Source organism: Megalobrama amblycephala, linkage group LG18, assembly GCF_018812025.1.
Source record: "Megalobrama amblycephala isolate DHTTF-2021 linkage group LG18, ASM1881202v1, whole genome shotgun sequence".
Lineage (NCBI taxonomy): Eukaryota > Metazoa > Chordata > Actinopteri > Cypriniformes > Xenocyprididae > Megalobrama > Megalobrama amblycephala.
Window position 1 is genome coordinate 9,420,086 of NC_063061.1, and position 20,003 is coordinate 9,440,088.

Here is a 20,003-nt window from a genome sequence, read left to right on the forward strand (position 1 = left end):
TTTCTCCCATTCAAAACAATAAGAGTAATGCGTCTTATGTTATTCTATAGTCTTTGCATAAACTGAATTCCAGACGCATTAAGCCACGGTGCTCGTGTGGATGACATAGATTGTGTCTGGCCTGCAACATGCCAATTTCAGTCTCCCTCCCAAATTTATAGTCCCATGGACAACTTATAGTCAGTTCCTCAGAATCATCCCACAAAATGTTTCCATTTTGAAAGAGAATGTGAAATCTCTATCTATACCCAGGTATCATCCAAACCTCCATTCCCTCCAAATTCTCTCTGACCCTGAACCCAAGTTCACAAGGTGAGCTCAACTCTCACAGAGCTGCTCGGCTGGAGTGATACAGGAAACTGATACTCCCCCTCCTCAGCCACAAGATCAACACTGATCCCTCTTGCTCTCAACATGCTCAATATTTTACATAAAACAAAGCGGAGATCAGATGATGCCGTTTATGTGAGCTGAGAGGTTGGAGAAGTGTCTCCGGTTACATTGGGATTATACTGGGACGGGGAGTCTGTCTTATGGTGAATCTCACATAAAAACTGTCAAGAAATATCCAGGACATATTTCCAATTTCAAATATTACACTTGTTCGGGACATGCCGGAAAGGATAGTGAGTTTAGCTAGTGCTTCACGAGGGTACGAGTGAGAAAAAGAGATGAGCGACTGAGATGGTCCTCAGTGGCAACACTAGGACAATCCGATCTGATTTAATAAGAGTGACAGTTGCTCTCTGATGACAGAAAAGCTCTTGAAAGTGTGATGGCAAAATGAAAGGATAGGTGAGAGACAAAGAAAAGAAGAAATAAAAGTGCTGACCGCTTTGGTAGTTAGGGATTTGCAACATACACAACTCTGAGTCCCGCAATCTCTGCATGCGCTCTCTCTCTCTCTCTCTCACACTCTCTCTCTCTCTCCTAGCACACACCTGGTTTTTGCTAACGCGGCAAATCACATGGCTGACAGATTCCCGAGCCCGTTTAAATAATGCATGGGATTTCTCTTTTAACTTGTCAGTCGCTCCACAAAAAAATATATCAGTTCTTTTCTGATGTCATTTGTGACAGTGATTCACCCTGACAGTTCTCCATTAGACCAATGAGTCCCTTTTCGTTCGCCAATTCTTCTACCGCCGTTCCGACAAGAAACACATGTTACTCCTTTTCCTTTTTTCCCTCTCTCTCACCCTCTTTCTTCTTGTTAACAGGGGTTTTCAGAGCTGTATTTATATTTAAAGACACAATTTCACAGAAACCCCCATTAACTCTTTTCACCTTCTAGAGCTGCTGCAACCGTATTAGCGCAAACATCGCTCTCTGCTTAACACACTCTGCAACCGAAACCGCACACCGACTCCGAGTCGCTGAACAAAATCCGGTGCGCTTTGTGCTACTGGATAAACTCGGGGGGGGGGGGGGAAAGCAGACTGTTTTTCCATGCCAAATCTCTTTGGCCCCTGTCAAACACGTCGCTGTTGCGAGTCGTTTCGCTTTTTGATTCCATGCTCTTTTTTTTGCGCGCTCTGGCGGCGAGGGTGGGGTTAACGTTTGAGCGGACAGAGTGAGGAGGGAGATTGAAATCAAGCCTATCTGTACTGACTGCCTGCTGCAGATAGCTCAGGCTTTTTGTGGCACGATCCACACAGTGGAGGAAAAGCACAGATTAGCTGTTTCCCCTTTGAAGTTCTCCTTCAAAAAAAAAGCAAAAGGCTCACCAACAAGATCGAGAGGGGAGGGGACCAAAAACACATCTTGCGGGAATGTAAAGAAACAAAAAAGGAACAGGAAAAAGCACCATCGGGACTTTGTTGCTGTACCCGAGCAAGCAGTGTCTTGGCGGCACAAAAGAGAGAGTGAGGCAAAGAGAGAGGTTAAAGTTGTCGGACGACTTCAGAGGGTGTTTTTTTAACTTCAGGGATTCAAGGAAGCTAGATCAGATTCCAAAACACCCCCCTTCACCACTACTCAACTCCAAACAATGCACACCAATGACCAATCGACTGTAACTTGGGTGGTATGGCTTGCTTTTGATGACTTTAAAAGTTTGATCCAAAACTCAAATGTATCTCTGGTTCCTCAAAGTTCCTAAGAACTTCACAGCTTTGGCTTGAAGAATCCAATTAACACTCTGAGGTCTAAAAACGCGCCGGCGCGTTTTGCAGGTTTTTTTTCACATTGCAGCAAAACAGACTTAAAATACTCTGTCATTTTTTGTCATAGAGACATAAGTAATACATCAATTGGAACTATAGAATATCTCCTTTTATTTGTATACACTCAGAGTAAAAACAAAATGTTGTGCTTTTTGTAAAATAAAGAAAACTAACATGATACGTGATCTCTCATCTCCCTCTGAACGAAGTCCAATCTGATAGTTCTCAGAAAATGAAGTGTAACTTAGTGAATACTAATCACAAAAAATTCATACTTATGTCTAACAAAACGTTGAAATGTCAGGTTTTAAATCGTGCAAGTCAAATCGAAAACAAACATTCTGTGTTTATGTAATCTGTATGAAAAGAGAGCCATGTCAGAAGTCCGTGATTCAGCTCATTACCCACTAATGCGGCCACGCCCACGGAGCCAGCGCTATTCACAGGCAAATTCAGAGACAACACATGCATTCATCATCTCAATCGTGTATTTATTGCCTTGAAAATTGTTTATCTGGATGAAAAAGCCATGGTTAGCGATCTCTGGAAGACATTCAGTAAATTCCTGTTTGTTTTCTTCTATTGATAAGTTTTAAGTGAGTTTTTGTTTCTTTAGCGCCCTCCGGCTGTAGTATGAATTGGTAAACACCATTCATGGAATATCGTCTTCTTCTTAGGTGAATTTGTGGACTAAAATGCACAGAGCGCCCTCCGGCTGCAGTATGAATTGCAAACACCAGCGCTCATAGAGATAACAATGAATATTAAATAAAAAATAACTCCTCTGTATAGAAAATTTACATAAACATACGAGAATCCTATATTTCTCCAAATGTGCATGCTTTTAAACTAAAAGCCTATATTCAGACTCTTTGCATCACAGAAATACATTATATTTTAAAGTATAATATAAAACCATTATTTTATATTGTAATAAAATTTTTCTGTATGTTTCATATACCATGATGAGCTTGAGACATCACAGAAGGTTTTTTTCACAGCCTACCTGACTGAAATGCCTCATTAATATGCAAGTCTTTTCAGGTCATTACTATTCAATTCTTTTGTCTTCACAGGTGAGAATGAGCCATTATTCATGGAGATTCACGCCTCCTCGCATACCGTGTTTCTTGGCAAAAAGTGTCTTACAAAAACTAAATCAGTATATTGTTATAAATGAAAGAGTAGTCAGCATAATTTTTACATAATTTTGAAGCAAAAACTCTAGTCTACAACCTTCAATACCCAAAAGTCTTGTGAACACAGATTTAATATACTTTTATTGGCCTTATATCAGTGACTTAAGTTTTTTGTTTTTTCAGTAACCACGCATAAATGTTATTCCTTCAAAAACACAAACATGTACACACATGTTCCTCACATATTATGGTAGCCTAGTTTGTGCTGAATACAGTGTAATGGCACTTGTGTCATTAATATGTTTATGAACAACTGAAAAAAGCACAAATGTCAGGGCATGTCAAAACTTCTCCAGGCCCCAAATCAGCCTCAGACTCCAGAGGGTTAAAAATAACGTTAAGCAGCGCCACACGGAATCTGCCCCCCTCATCCGTTCAAACGCCTGTTATTCACAATGTTCTATCTTTTGCGTATTTGTTTATTATAGACCTCATGTTGGAACTGTGTGGCTTTTAGTTCATCTTTGTGAGCTTGGAGGTCACATTTATGCTAGTACTGTATAGAGCTGCATGATTCTGGATAAAACGAGAATCAAGTTTTTTTTGGTTTCAAATAGAGATCACGATTCTCCCAAGATTCTGAATATAAAACTAAACAAAATAACATGTAATTTACTAGAGGTTCTGACAGAATATTAATTGATGGTCTCTAATTGCTGGAAAAAAGTTTAATTAATTTGAATACATTTTTTTTTTTAAATGGTTTTGAATGAATTCAATGACTCAATTAATACTTGTTTCATTACTGGATGAATCCGTTTTTTTGAACAAATCTTTAGAATGAATGATTCAATAAACACATTTTTAACAGTCACTTGTCGCCATCTAGTGGCGTAAGATGTAATTGATACAACCATTATTTGAAGCGCCAAGTTCGTTTCAAAAGGTGGTTTGCTATCGTAGACATCAGTGTTTATATCCTAACTTTAAACTTTCATCTCAGTAATTCGGTGATAATTTGGATATTTGTAACACAGAAATAACTACTCTGTGGTTCAAATCTGCTCTCTCTGGCTCAACGCGGCAGCACAAACACAGATTTGAATGCTCCAGTATGATTTTGTCAAAGGTTTAAAAGACGCAGGCGAATCGTTGTCATTAATAAAAAAAAGACTGTGTGGGTGTTTGAATCGAGATCGCGATCTTTTTCCGATTAATCGTTCAGCTCTAGTACTGTATTAAGTTAAAAATTTGAACATTCAGCAGTTGAAGTTGGTAGCCTCATGTTCATGGTGCCAGCTTATGGTCCTTTCCAATTTTGTCCCCCCTTTCTCTTTGCATCCTTTTCACTCTATACTGTACTATTCAAATGAAGGTGAAAATGTCAAAAATCTAACTTTCCTTTAAGCCACCTTTCCACTATCTCCAACATTCACATAAACAGCAGGTTTTCAAGGGCTAATCAGTGTAAATAATCATGCAATAATTATAATTATAAAATAATCATTTCAGACATAATTATTTATAACTGCCCAATTTACAGAATTATATTGTTTAAAGAATAACGTTTAGTGCAAAAATATAGGTAATTCTCATTTCACATTCATTGCATGCGATCTAGCCATCAAAGTTTCCTCCGCAGGAACTTTCCCCAGGAACTAGGGACTAGGGGTGGTACTCGGTGTGTTTTGACTGCAGGAACCAGGGTCTAAATGAAGTTCCGGGTAAATTTCCCCCTCAGAAAGTCCCTGCTCACAAGGTAGTATTTTTTCAAAGTTCAGGAACTTTCGGGGATTGGATTTGGGCGCTGAACAAGCTAATTGGTTGACTCCACGCAGCATTTTATTTCAACCACCATTTTTAAAATTCTGTTGCAGTGCATGCATGCAGTAAGAGTTGTTTGCTGTTCGAATCGACATTGGAGTTTAAAAAATACGACCGATGCACCAATGACGAGTTTCAGGCTTTATTAAGCTTATATGCGGAGGACGGTATCCAGCAGGAACTGAAAAGTCGTGCAAAGTCCTACATCATCTTCACAGTACTTCAGACCGCGATGGAAATGTAGACCGCAACAGGTCCGGCGGGAAAAAAGTTCCTGGAAAAAATACTTCCTGGGACAAATTGTGCCAGGTAATTTCGGTGGAAAAGCAGCTTTAGACATTCAGGAACACGTCAAAAAAATTTCTTGCTGACCAACTTGTTTCGTTCTTAAATGCATGACATTATGGAAGAAAAAATGGTTGCAAATGGTAATTCACCCTGATTTGAAATTCAAAAAGCCATCAGAAAGAGTTAAATTAGCCCTGAAGTGTCAACCATATCAGATCTGACACCACACAAACAAACGCCTATAGTGCTGGGTCTGTGCTTACTGCGTTTCACGGCCCAGGACTGTTGTTCACTCAGCACGCTGACATCCGCAAACAGGAGTGAAATTTGACTCTGTGTGATTCTCAGCTTCCATTGATGCAGTTCTCTCTATCTCTCTCATCATCAACATTAGCTCTATCGGCAGCCAGAGTACATTAGAGGATGTGTGATTGAGTGCGAGACAGACGTGTTCTCTCCACCCCTGGCACTGGTTCTTCCTCCTCTCTCCTGCTCTCTATTCTCTCGCCATCATCTTTCTGTCACTACACACACTCCGTTTCTCTCCACACGCTGCTGTACGCATGGACCGAATTCAAAGGTGATTTGTATTCACAGTCTCAAGTGCTGATCTAAAGTAGGAACAGCTTTTTGGTAAGCCGTAGTTCTGTCATTGATTCCGACTGGATGAGCCACATCCAGGGGCGGACTGGCCATCTGGAGCGCCAGGAGTTCTCCCGGTGGGCCGCTGGACAACGTGGACCGGCCTATTGCTAATATATAAAGAACGAATGATAGTACATTTCTGTATTCCGTTGGCCCAATTGAGATGGCCAATCAAATTAAAGAAGGCGGGGTTTACTATTGACTTGTGATTGCACATAATTAGATTTTTAATTTACTTAAACTACGTTAAAACTCTGTAAACAGTCCTAAAAGATTTTGTTGGTTAGGCTGGATAGTCCCACCTACAGCGAAATCTAATTGGTCCAAATTTTAACTGTATATTACAAAGTGTTCTGATTGGCTGTGATTTTTAATGAGGACTGAACCACTTAAACATGAAACTTAATATCACATCTGGAGAGGAGTGAGAAATGAATATCATCTTTTGAATTTAGTGACTATTATTTACTATAATGTTTAATATATATATTGTGGATATGAAAAACATCAGAAGAGTTTATATGGTAAGAATATGTCACACATTCACACACGTCTGTTTTTTGTCATGTTTAAACATTTGAATACACAATTTTAAAACCTTTGCAAACTGATATGATGAGTGAATTGCTGGTATTAATATCTCCCTCTACATATTCACACACACGCACTGTGTTTCTGTTCACGTGTGTGTGTGTGTGTGTGTGTGTGTGTGTGTGTGTGTGTGTGTGTGTGTGTGTGTGTGTGTAAGCGTTATTGGTCTTGGCAATAACAACGGATGGCATTTGTGTCTGTGCTCGCAGTTGTTGACTGTGATAATAAAGAATGACATTTTACTGTGTGTGTGTGTGTGTGTGTGTGTGTGTGTGTGTGTGTGCGGTGATGGTAACATCACAATCTAAATGCACAGTCAGGTGGGGAACATTAAAGACGTCATTAGCCTCAATAAAGCTCAGCAGAAAAGAGAGGGCTGCGTGGGTAAGAACCCATTACCTCAGGTCACGTGCCTGTGTGTGCGCGCGTGTGTTGAAGTGATTAGATTGTTGAACACTTCCTAACAGTGCTCTTTATTTTCATATTGTGAATATCTATGGCCTGCGCTGGTAAGTGATTCAAAGCTAGTGAGTCATAAACTGGTCAAAGCTAATGGCTGTGTAGCCCTGCACATCAGAAATGTGTTCTGCTGTTGCAATGGATTTGATGTGTTTGATTACCAGGTGAGGAGCTCAATAGTGATTCTACTGAATATGGCAGGTGTAATAACTCATACTCATACATAATTGTTTGTGAGAACACAGCAAATCTAGAAACTAGAATAGAGAAAACTACAATTGATAGGCTTCAAAAAGTCAAATGTGCATTTGATCAAACTATTATTAAAGTGTTGCTTGTTTTATAACAACATAAAAGTGCATGGGGAATGGGAATTGCTATGAACTTGACAACTCTATGATTCCAATTATGATTTTTATTTTTCTATAACAGCTCTATCAGTACTTTTTTGAAGAAGAAATATTATTTTATTTTAGTTAGTTTAGTTAGTTTTATTTTTTTAATTATTTTTTTGAAAACCAGTCAAATAATCAATAATAAATTTCACTAATTAATTTATTTAATTCAACTTTTGGTTTATATATACTTTTGTACACACGATTTTTATGTTTCTGGCTGCATTTATTTAAAAAGGTGAAATTACTGTTTTCTGTTTGAATATATTTTAAAATGTAATTTATGTCTGTGATCAAAGCTGAATTTTCAGCATCATTACTCCAGTCTTCAGTGTCACATGATCCTTCAGAAATCATTCTAATATGCTGATCTGCTGCTCATGAAACATTTATTGTGTACAACTCTACAAAATATTTGTGTACAATTTTTTTTTTTCAGGATTCTTTGATGAATAGAAAGTTCAAAAGAACAGTGTTTATCTGAAATATAATCTTTTGTAATATTATAAATGTCTTAACTGTCACTTTTGATTGATTTAATGCATCCTTGCTGAATAAAAGTATTTCATTTCTTTTCAAAAAAATAAAAATAAAAATTCTTACTGACCCCAAACTTTTGAACGGTAGTGTATAATGCTACAGAAGCTTTGTATTTCAGATAAATGCTGTTCTTTTGAACTTTCTATTCATCAAGGAATCCTGAAAAAAAAAAAACTGTTTTCAACATTGATAATAATCAGAAATGTTTCTTGAGCAGCAAATCAGCATATAAGAATGATTTCTGAAGGATCATGTGACACTGAAGACTGGAGTAATGATGCTGAAAATTCAGCTTTGATCACAGGAATAAATTACTTTATACAATATATTCAAACAGAAAACAGTTATTTTAAATTATAATAAAATTTCACAATATTACTGTTTTTACTGTATTTTTAATTAATTAAATGCACCCTTGGTGAGCAGAAGAGACTTCTTTTAAAAAACATTAAAAATCTTACCGTGTCCAAACGTTTGACTGGTAGTGTATTTCAATGTTGAAAACAAAGTTGTGTTGCTTAATATTTTTATGGAAACAGTGATAAATTTTGTTCAGGACTATTTGATGAACAGAAAGTAAAAAAACAAACAAAAACAAAACAGTATTTATTTGAATTAGCTATATTTTGTAAAATTATAAATGTCTTTACTGTCACTTTTGATCAATTTAATGTGTCAATGAATACAAGTTTTTATTTTATTTTTAAATCTTAAGGACCCCAAGGTTTTGAACAGTAGTGTATATAATAAAAAAATAAATATATATATATATATATATATATATATATATATATATATATATATATACTGTATATTAGGGGTGTGACGAGACAGTTGGCTCACGAGACGAGACTGACAAGATTGAACGAGAAGAGTATTTTTAAGAAATGCTTGTCTGCAGGTGAAAAGTTTTAACTAATCATCTTTAATGGATGTCATTTCAGTTCTACTTTCTGAGTGTGAATCATCATATGCAGTAAAAGACAACAATACTTAAGCGCTGTAAAAGGTTTTGCCACAAACTCAACTGACTGACTTCTCTCCTGTATGATTTCATACGAGTCTCTTCAGATCTTACTGTACATGATTTATGAGCTTCCAGAACTTCTGACCTCCTAACTGAAATCCTTTCCACAAACTGATCATAAAAATAAAAACAGTATAAATGAAAATGAATAACAGTTTTCTCTTAGTCTTATTAAGTGCAAACAATAAGTGCAGCCATAATCAAAGTACTCTCTCAATATTCAAAGTGCAAATAGAGACCATATTTTTCTTCAAGCATGATTCAGAGCTAAGAGATGTTACAACTATACACAGCCCAGCCTAGATAGCTTTCATATTGGGAGATATTTGCATGCATCAGGGAGCTGCTTTCGATGCTTTCGATTTCACGATCGCGTGCACTCTGCGTATGGGGAGCGGCGGTGCTAAGCGCGAATTCTACAAGATAAAACATTTGTCAGATGCTTAGGCTCTGTTGTGCAACAAATCCTCGGCCATGGTCTTATCAGTCATCTCGCCTTACTCTCGTCACGTGAACAATGACGAGACTCTGATTCCTGCTGCACTATGTACGACTCTGAAGCCCGTGTTGGATGAGCTGGATGGAAGCGAATTCAACTGACCATTATCCAACTGACTTAAATGGTTATTATTTCTATAAAAAGCAAAACTACAGTGAAGGCGTAATGTAAATTTAGTGGTGGCATATTCTATCCTAATTTCACCCTTCATCATGGCAATATCACGAGACAGCTTTTCACCCTGACGAGAAATCTCGTCTCATGGCATGAGATCTCGTCACACCCCTAATATATATATATATATATATATATATATATATATATATATATATATATGTGTGTGTGCGTGAGTGTGTGTGACTCTGACCTGCACTGGAGTTCAGCTCCTCGTTCTCTGACTCTGTACCGTTCTGGCTTCCTGCTCCGTGAATGTTGTTCATGGCCATCAGTTTCATTTTCTGGAGTTTCATTGCTTCGGCCATGGCTGCTGCTGTCAATCCTGTGAAGCACACAAAGACACACACACACAAAGGTAAGTGTACCTGGTAACATACTTTGCACCTGGTACTAACATCCGTCCCGGCAGATCCGATCTCAAATAAACAGCCGACACAAATCGCTGTTCACCTGGTATTTACATGCGTCTCAAATGCATCTCGTGATCAGATTTCACGAAAGACAAACTCTCTGATGTGCTTCCTCAGTGTGTTAATAAATGTTGATAAAGCACATAAGTTGGGAGCCCATCCATATTGAAAATCCGTAGTTTTGCACATCCCTAATCAGGACTGGTCGTGACTGCCGCCCACCGGCAGAATGTGGCCCTCTGGAAGAGGAGGGAGGGATCTACTCCCAGAAGGCCTTCTGCTCGTGGTCCTGTGCTACTGTGAAAGAGTGTGTGTGTGTGTCCCACGAGGATTTCCCAGTGTTACTCACTGTCTCGCACACATTTCCAGAACTGTACCCTCCGCTCATCAAGGGCTCCTCAGCCCTGGAAGCCATCATCACTCAGCCCAATTAGGCCCCTAATTAATTCAATTAAACAACGGAGGGACACATTAAGTAATTCATTAAGTGACGATGCGATGCCTTCTCGCACTCCGCTCTCGAAATTTCCCCACAAATCAGGTTGGGAGGAAGTGATGGCCCACGTACTGTGTCTTTTTCCCCAGGTTCAGACAATGGATGTCACCTTGATCTAATTCATTAAAAATTTAGCCTCCAACGGAATACGTGAACTAGCGCAGAAAAGAAGGCCGGAGAAAATTCCTTTATCCTCTGTTTCACATGTTCGGCATGGATTTAGAAGCACAGGGCACTTCTGCTCCCCAGAGGGCCGTGAGCTCCACTGATGAGCTCTTACGGGTGAAAATTAACAACGACGTGGCTGGTTTTTGCTTTCTGCGACAGCCGGCAAGCCAAATAAACTGGCAAATTATTCATACTTCGAAAAATACAAGTTGTGGATATGCTGAACTTGGGGGTAGTTGGGGGGATAAATGAATCTACTTCTTGGCTTGTATTTAAACAAAAAGGCAAGCATCTGAGTATTTTTATTCAGCCAGCCATGCCTACAGTAAAGTTTAAAAAAAAAATAATAATAAATAAATAAATATAATAGTAATAATAATAATAATAATAAATAAATAAAAAAGTTGACAGTAGAGTACAATTGTCAGTACATTTTTTGAAGAAAAAATATTAATTAATTATTAGATTTCATTTAATAAATAAATAAATAATCTATAACAAATATAAACAATATAATAGCTTATATACTATCACTTTTGATCAATTTAATGACTTTGCTGAAGTTAATTTATTTAAAAAAAAACATCTTACAAACCCCAAACTTTTAAAAGGTAGTGTATATATATTTTTTTAAATATTTTAATTAAGAAACAAAGTGTGTGTGTGTGTGTGTGTGTGTGTGTGTGTGTACAGTTTTTTTAAACAGTTAAATATTTAACAGTTAAATAAACTATAATATTAGCAATATTTTTATTGATAGTTATATTATTTATATTTTAATATTAATTTATTATATATTTATATTATAATAGTCAATTATAGTAACAGTAATATAATTAGAAACTATTTTGTAATATAATATTATAAATTATTATGGGTAACTTTTAGATAATGATAAAATTACACAAAACATAATGAATGTTTAGAAGTTTTAGAATGACAGTAAAATATTTCTAAATATTTCTAAATATTTTATTAAGTTAAGTTATTAATATTTTATTAAATTAACTTTATTAAGACACTACATGTAATGACAGATTAAAGATGAATAAAGCAACCAAACGGTTTTAATGCTTAGGATGCATTTACCCAACAACAATGTACTAAAAACAGAGTTTTTCCTTTGAATTTTTTTGCGTACAGACAACAACATTGTCAAAACAATCATTGAAAACGATTAAAAACGCTGTATTATTCATGCCAGGCCAGTAGTTGGCAATGTCACTTTGTAAAGAAACACTACGCGCCTTACGTCACCGTTTTCACAAATTCACATTTTTGTAGTTTACACAGACGATAACGAAATCATTTTCAAAATCTTGCACTTTGAAACCCATTTTCAAAAGTTTGCAAGGCCCACAAAATGCAGTTGTCGTGTTAAAAGAACGGCCAAAACGCAGAAAAAGTTTTCCGTTTTTACTTGGTGTAAACGCCTCCTAGCCCTTCAGAGTTTTTTTTTTCTGTGGTGGAGAAGCATCATATCATTTCCTGTGAGGTCCAAATAAATCATGCAAACTAACACTCTGAGGTCTAAAAACGCGCCGGCGCGTTTTGCAGGTTTTTTTTCACATTGCAGCAAAACAGACTTAAAATACTCTGTCATTTGTTGTCATAGAGACATAAGTAATACATCAATTGAAACTATAGAATATCTCCTTTTATTTGTATACACTCAGAGTAAAAACAAAATGTTGTGCTTTTTGTAAAATAAAGAAAACTAACATGATGCGTGATCTCTCATCTCCCTCTGAACGAAGTCCAATCTGATAGTTCTCAGAAAATGAAGTGTAACTTAGTGAATACTAATCACAAAAAATTCATACTTATGTCTAACAAAACGTTGAAATGTCAGGTTTTAAATCGTGCAAGTCAAATCGAAAACAAACATTCTGTGTTTATGTAATCTGTATGAAAAGAGAGCCATGTCAGAAGTCCGTGATTCAGCTCATTACCCACTAATGCGGCCACACCCACGGAGCCAGCGCTATTCACAGGCAAATTCAGAGACAACACATGCATTCATCATCTCAATCGTGTATTTACTGCCTTGAAAATTGTTTATCTGGATGAAAAAGCCATGGTTAGCGATCTCTGGAAGACATGCAGTAAATTCCTGTTTGTTTTCTTCTATTGATAAGTTTTAAGTGAGTTTTTGTTTCTTTAGCGCCCTCCGGCTGTAGTATGAATTGGTAAACACCATTCATGGAATATCGTCTTCTTCTTAGGTGAATTTGTGGACTAAAATGCACAGAGCGCCCTCCGGCTGCAGTATGAATTGCAAACACCAACGCTCATAGAGATAACAATGAATATTAAATAAAAAATAACTCCTCTGTATAGAAAATTGACATAAACATATGAGAATCCTATATTTCTCCAAATGTGCATGCTTTTAAGCTAAAAGCCTATATTCAGACTCTTTGCATCACAGAAATACATTATATTTTAAAGTATAATATAAAACCATTATTTTATATTGTAATAACATTTTTCTGTATGTTTCATATACCATGATGGGCTTGAGACATCACAGAAGTTTTTTTTCACAGCCTACCTGACTGAAATGCCTCATTAATATGCAAGTCTTTTCAGGTCATTACTATTCAATTCTTTTGTCTTCACAGGTGAGAATGAGCCATTATTCATGGAGATTCACGCCTCCTCGCATACCGTGTTTCTTGGCAAAAAGTGTCTTACAAAAACTAAATCAGTATATTGTTATAAATGAAAGAGTAGTCAGCATAATTTTTACATAATTTTGAAGCAAAAACTCTAGTCTACAACCTTCAATACCCAAAAGTCTTGTGAACACAGATTTAATATACTTTTATTGGCCTTATATCAGTGACTTAAGTTTTTTGTTTTTTCAGTAACCACGCATAAACGTTATTCCTTCATAAACACAAACATGTACATACATGTTCCTCACATATTATGGTAGCCTAGTTTGTGCTGAATACAGTGTAATGACACTTGTGTCATTAATATGTTTATGAACAACTGAAAAAAGCACAAATGTCAGGGCATGTCAAAACTTCTCCAGGCCCCAAATCAGCCTCAGACTCCAGAGGGCTAAACACGCACGTTTATACAGAATACAAAGAGTAGAAAAATAAAGAAAGGGGGAAAAAGCACTCACAATTGGTGCATTGTCTTAGCACACACACTATAAGGCCCCCTCCCGCCTCCCGATACTATGTCAAGGAGAAGCCCCGAGATCAAACGGCGTACGTAACAGTAATTGATGTTTGAGGAAAGTCGCGACCCGCGGAAATGGGAGCCGGCGGATGAAAGGCGAGTGCCGTTTTGCAGGGGTGGACAAACAGATTGCTTATTGTTTGCCTTTCATATGGCCCTTCAGATCTACAAGTCTCTCTGCTTCAAACTCCCGCTTTGAACACTCAAGGTATCACCCCCCCGCCGCATGAACGGAGGGCGCTCGGGCACGTCCCGAGGAGGGGAGAGCACATCTATCCTCCTTTCCTCGCCCAATACTCCCTCGTTCTCAAGATCTGACAGGTCCATCTCAGTCGCTAATGGTTCACCTGGTTTGGAAGTGAGGAGGTGAGCCGACGGGGTGGACGGGGGCTTTTGTAGTCTTGAGGGGGGTCAGGTACGGGCCAGTCTGGATTCCTCTGCGATGACGTGCCTGAATTGGCCCTTTTTCATACCTAGACAACAATGTCCCATTTAATTAAAGAGTGGTATGAGAAAAGGTAGATTCCAAAGCAAAGGAAAAATTGATCCAAAGGAGCTTCTTTTGATCTCAGAGTCAGTGAGCGTTACATCAATGGATTCTTTTCAGCGTTCAGAGGCTCTCTGTTTCACTGCGTTTAACTTTCCTGTCTTTACCACGGTAATGAAACCTTAAAGACCCAAGTAAAAGACATGGAGGCGCAAGCACCTGAGATTGCGGCCTTCGATTCTGTTACAGGTCAGCAAATACCGGGCATGTCGATGTACCTTATTTTTGGTTCATTCATAGGCTGAAATGGCTTCGGATGAGAAATATACAATGGTTTGCAGCTCAGATTCGAATGCCTTTTTGGTTTTATAAAATTTTTATGAAATGTTTTTAAAAACGGGTCCAATTTTGTAAACTAAAATTCATTTCTTCTGCTAGAAGCTATAGTTTAATAGTAGTCAATGGGTGTGTAGGCTGTCTAGTATGTACTTGAACAGATGCTTCATTTCAAGGCTGTTGCCACATTGTGCGTTTTACCATGGACCAATCACAAGCCAAGACTGAAACTATCCGTATAGTGTCAGCAGGCCTTTCTGACTGAAGGATTTCAGTCAATATAATGGTGATGTTGAAGAAAAATTCAAGAACTTTTCACAAATAGTTTGCTTGTTAAAGGCAGAATTCATTTCAAATGGCACACTCTAAAAAATTCTGGGTTGTTTCAACCCAAATTTGGGTCAAATATGGAAAAACACTTGGTCACACTTTAGATTGGGGTCCAATTCTCACTTTAACTAATTATTAACTACGACTTTTGCCTTAATGAAATCCTAATTACTGCTTAATTATTAATAGTTAGTTGTTAACTTTAGGTATTGGGCAAGATTATGGGATGTAGAATATGGTGGTCATGCATATCAAGGCATTAATATGTGCTTTATAAGTAGTAATATGCATGCTAATAAGCAAGTTCATAGTGAGAATTGGACCCTAAACTAAAGTGATACAAAAAAATGTAATATAAAAATTTAACCCAATTGAGTTGAAACAACCCAGCATTTTTCAGAGTGCACAATAACAGAATGTGAAACTAATGTACATTTGGGTTGTTACACTTGAGCTAGAGAAAATGCTTGTTAAAGATTTGTAGCAAAACTATTGCGCAAATGTACATTGGAGCTACATCTATTAAAAAAATTAAAATGAATAAATATTATTATTTATTATTATCATCCCAAGAAATAATTCCAGTACTAACTTCCCAGACTAAACATGCTTATACAACCCAATTCCACTTGATCCTCACATACGAAGTGCTCCTGTGATTGTATGTCTACGAACATACAAAAGAGAAAAGAGCAAAAAAAGAAAAGAAAAGAAAGAATAGCAGGAAGAGATAGAAATAGAGACCAAACAACACACACAACACAGATTGCCTGTGAGAACAAGCCCAGAGAGATCATGTTTTCCACAAAGAGGGTCAGTCGAGCACTCCCCCCGCTCCATGCAACCGGACGCATTATTGCATTTTGCATTTCTCCTTTTCAGACGAAACATGGATAAAAAAAGAAAGGAACAGTGTCTTTTCTTTGCTTTGACAGAGCGTCTCGGGAAAAAGTATCAGATTTGTGCACAAGAAGGGGGAAAAACAGGCAGAGCATCTCCTTTGATTCACCGAAGAGTAAATATTACTGTCCGATTTCACGTCGAACAGTAAACCGAGAAAGGACAAAAAGGTAGAAGAAGGGAGGGCAGAGAGAGATGGGGGCGGTATACTGTATTTAATTCACCTTTGGAATTTCCGAACGGCGGAACAAGGGATGAGATGAACGCCTGACAAAGGCATATGGCCGGCGGGCGAAACCGGACTCTGGTGCTTTTCATCGCTCAACGGTGAGAAAGAGAGAGAGAAATGGGGCGCGATGGAAGTTGTAAATAAAAGCCCAAATGAATGCTGAGATTTCCGCCTCATGACCCCACTGTTTGTGTGTAACCCACTGGAGGACTGATACAACTAAATCTAGGTTGTGTGTTAGTTTCCACCAACCAGGGTTTACTGTTTTTGTTGGATCCAAACGGCTGAAAGACTGACAGTTTCGAATCATTTCAAAGGAAAGATTCTTAGAAACAAATCAAGTCTTTTCAAAACGATGGTCTGAATTCGAAAGTGCCAGAAGGTGTGTCTAAAACACTAGGGTTTGGGAATCTATTTTTAAAAACACCAGACATAAATGACATAAATGACTTCTATTAACAATTTGTGAACGTCAGAATTTTTGCGCCAATGTGAATTAAAAGAGTAAACCGTTTTTGTTGGATATGAACAGCTCAAATGAAGCTAAACTATTAATTAAATCAGTTTAGAGTCATTTCAAAGAAAAAGCTAAGATTCTGAGAAACAAACGAGTCTTAAAAAAAATGCTGGGTTAAAACAACCCAAGTTGGGTTGAAATTGGACAAACCCAGCAATTGGGTTGTTTGAACCCAGCCGGTTGGGTTAAATGTTTGCCCAAGCTGCTGGCTAGTTTTATTTAACTCAACTATTGTATAAAAATCACTGTAGTGCTTGTTTAAAATGAACCCAAAGTATGTTGGAAATTAACATTTATTAATATTTATAATAAATGAACATGTATTAATATGTTTAATGAATAATAAACAATAAACATTTCTTAAATTGCTTATTAATAAATGTTCCCCTTTTGATTATTATTGTTGCATCTAGTAATTATGTGTGATTTTTAATTTCCAACCTATTTTGGGTTCATTTTAAGTCAGCCATATATAAATCTTTAAACAATAGTTACACTCTAAAAAATGCTGGGTTAAAAACAACCCAAGTTGGGTTGAAAATGGACAAATCCAGCGATTGGGTTGTTTTAACCCAGCGGTTGGGTTAAATGTTTGCCCAACCTGCTGGGTAGTTTTATTTAAACCAACTATTGTTTAAAAATTGCTATATGGCTAGCTTAAAATGAACCCAAAATAGTTGGGAAATTAAAAACCAGATGCAATTAGAGGCAACAATAATAGACAAAAGGTAAATGTTTATTAATAAGCTTTAATATTTTATTCATATAAATTTAATAGTTTAATAGTTTATTAATTTAAATGTATTAATAAGCAATTTAATAAATGTTTATTGTTTAATAATTATCCATTGAACATTAATAAATGTTCATTTCCAACATACTTTGGGTTCATTTTAATTAAGCAATACAGTCATTTTTAAACAATAGTTGAGTTAAATAAAACTACCCAGCAGGTTGGGCAAACATTTAACCCTACCGCTGGGTTAAAACAACCCAATTGCTGGGTTTGTCCATTTTCAACCCAACTTGGGTTGTTTTTAACCCATCATTTTTTAGAGTGTAGGGTTTGAGAATCTATTTTTAACAAACTCCAGACATAAATGACTTTCGACATTGTATTAATAACTTTCCAACCAATGTAAACAGAACACAGGCTATATTCACACTGTTGGTTTTTGGGACTGACAACTGCATTTTCTTACAGGTGTGAGTCTTGAAATGTCCCGTTCACACAGCAACTTACAGTAGCGTCTCGATTACTGTTTGTATGAATGTGCAACAGGAGTCAAGTCCGTATTCCCTTACAAATAATGACAGTGACCAAAGTAATATCAAAGATGGCGACGTCCATAAAACTTAAAAGTTTCACCACATTTGACACGAAAAGAGTCCAATCAAGCCGTGAGTTCATCCATCAGATCTTCATTACCCAACAGCAGCTTTATATCTGGATGTAAAATAGAGCATTTGAGTTGAGTGCAGAACACAAAACTGAGGGGAGCAGCCCTGTGTGTGAACGTAACTGACTCAAACACAGGACTGCAACAGCATTCAGTTGCTGTGTGAACGTGGCCTTAGTACAACACTAGTGCTGGCACTGACCCGACCAGTGTTGTCTGATTTGCAAACAAATGACTCTTGACATGATTCTTTAAATGAACAAAGCCCATGATTTATTGATTTGTATTGGTCTCAATCGTTCACAATAAACAAGCAAGTTTATTTTGAGCTTTATAACTTGTGCTTGTTCTTGTTTATTGACCAGTGAACAGGTCTGCCTGGGGTCGAGGGGTCTCCCTGATCCTGAGTCAGCTCTAGTGGGCCGAAACACTCTGTCTGTGAGCCCAATATGAGCAAGACTGTAATTACTTTTAATGAAGGCAGATGCTGATGTGAAGTTCTGCCATTATTGGAGCAGAGAAAAGATGATACACACACACAGCGTGGGAATGAGGGCATTGATGGCCATACCCAAAGGACGGGCAGAGGATTGTTGTGGACAAAAGAAAAGGAAGAACAGAAAGAGAGATTTAATGTAACACCATGAAACCGACCAATGACGCATCACAACAGCTTGAAGCTGTCTACACTGAAGAATCGAAGAAACACTTTGTCGAAACAGATAAATCAACCGTAAATGTAAAATCTAAATTTACATCACTTTATTTTCTAAGGAAATTTTAATAGCATTTTACTTTACTTTTAGGTTCAAATCATATTTTCAACTGCTATGATTTGGGATGCACTTCTAATCTATTATGTGAATTGGGACACAGATGTGCTTCAGATGTGACATGAAATACAGGACAGAGATGTCTAATTTAGTCTTTGTGGATGGCTGCAAAACTCACATTACGTCATAGACATTACAAATCATAGACATTACGAGAAGACTTAATATGACCATGTGTTTTACATTTTAATTTGACCTCTGGATGCTCAGAGGAATACAGTCACAAGGAGATACAAGGAGCCTTTTTTTTTTTTTCTGTTCGGCATAAAAGTGCCGACAAAACAGACAAATTGGGCCATAACATCAGCCTCAGCACTCCTCATTTCCTCTACATTACATTTAAAACATTAATATAATCCATCCTCGTAATTTCTGAGGCAATTAAAGGTAAAAGCGGACCAATTTACCACCCGCTATATACCAACCCAGTTTAATGTCTAATAACAGTGCCTTTAATTGTAGTATTGTGTGTTTTTTTGGCATTAATAGATGCTGAGGTCCTAGTGGCCACTAGACACAGGTGTTAATTATCCAGTGAGGCAGTGGCAGCTTGCAGTTTTATATTGCATCAAGGTAAAATTACAACACATTATTCTCCTATCAAACAGAAATAAGCTGTTAATTAACTCCCTGCTGTAGTAATCGCTTCTTTATTTATTTATTTGTTTATATTATTCGCGCAAGGCCCACATCTAGTTTCCAGTTCAGAGAGTTAAAAGTTACGGACTTAAAAGTGACTCACTAAATGCACTAATATAGTGGCCTAGAGGTCACACTTTATGCTGATCTGATGTCAGTTTTGCAATGTTTCATATATTATTTACAGCATTCATGCAGCTGATTTCAGATCAGCATTTAAGGAGGCTTCTACGTGGAGAGTTATTTGTGGGTACACACCTATGAGACCAAATCTGAAGTGTATTCTTATTTAAGATTTGTTCCAGATCATC

The 20,003-nt window shown here is 37.2% G+C and overlaps 1 protein-coding gene across 4 annotated transcripts in view; it reads right to left on the reverse strand.

Annotated features, from left to right (window-relative positions):
• The window catches only part of dacha (dachshund a), a 201,530-nt gene that overhangs the window by 58,258 nt on the left and 123,269 nt on the right, over positions 1-20,003 (reverse strand). For all 4 annotated transcript variants that reach the window (XM_048165579.1, XM_048165578.1, XM_048165577.1 and 1 more), the window contains exon 3: positions 9,940-10,071. In XM_048165579.1, the coding sequence (XP_048021536.1) occupies positions 9,940-10,071 (132 nt within the window). The remainder of the gene's footprint in view (positions 1-9,939; positions 10,072-20,003) is intronic.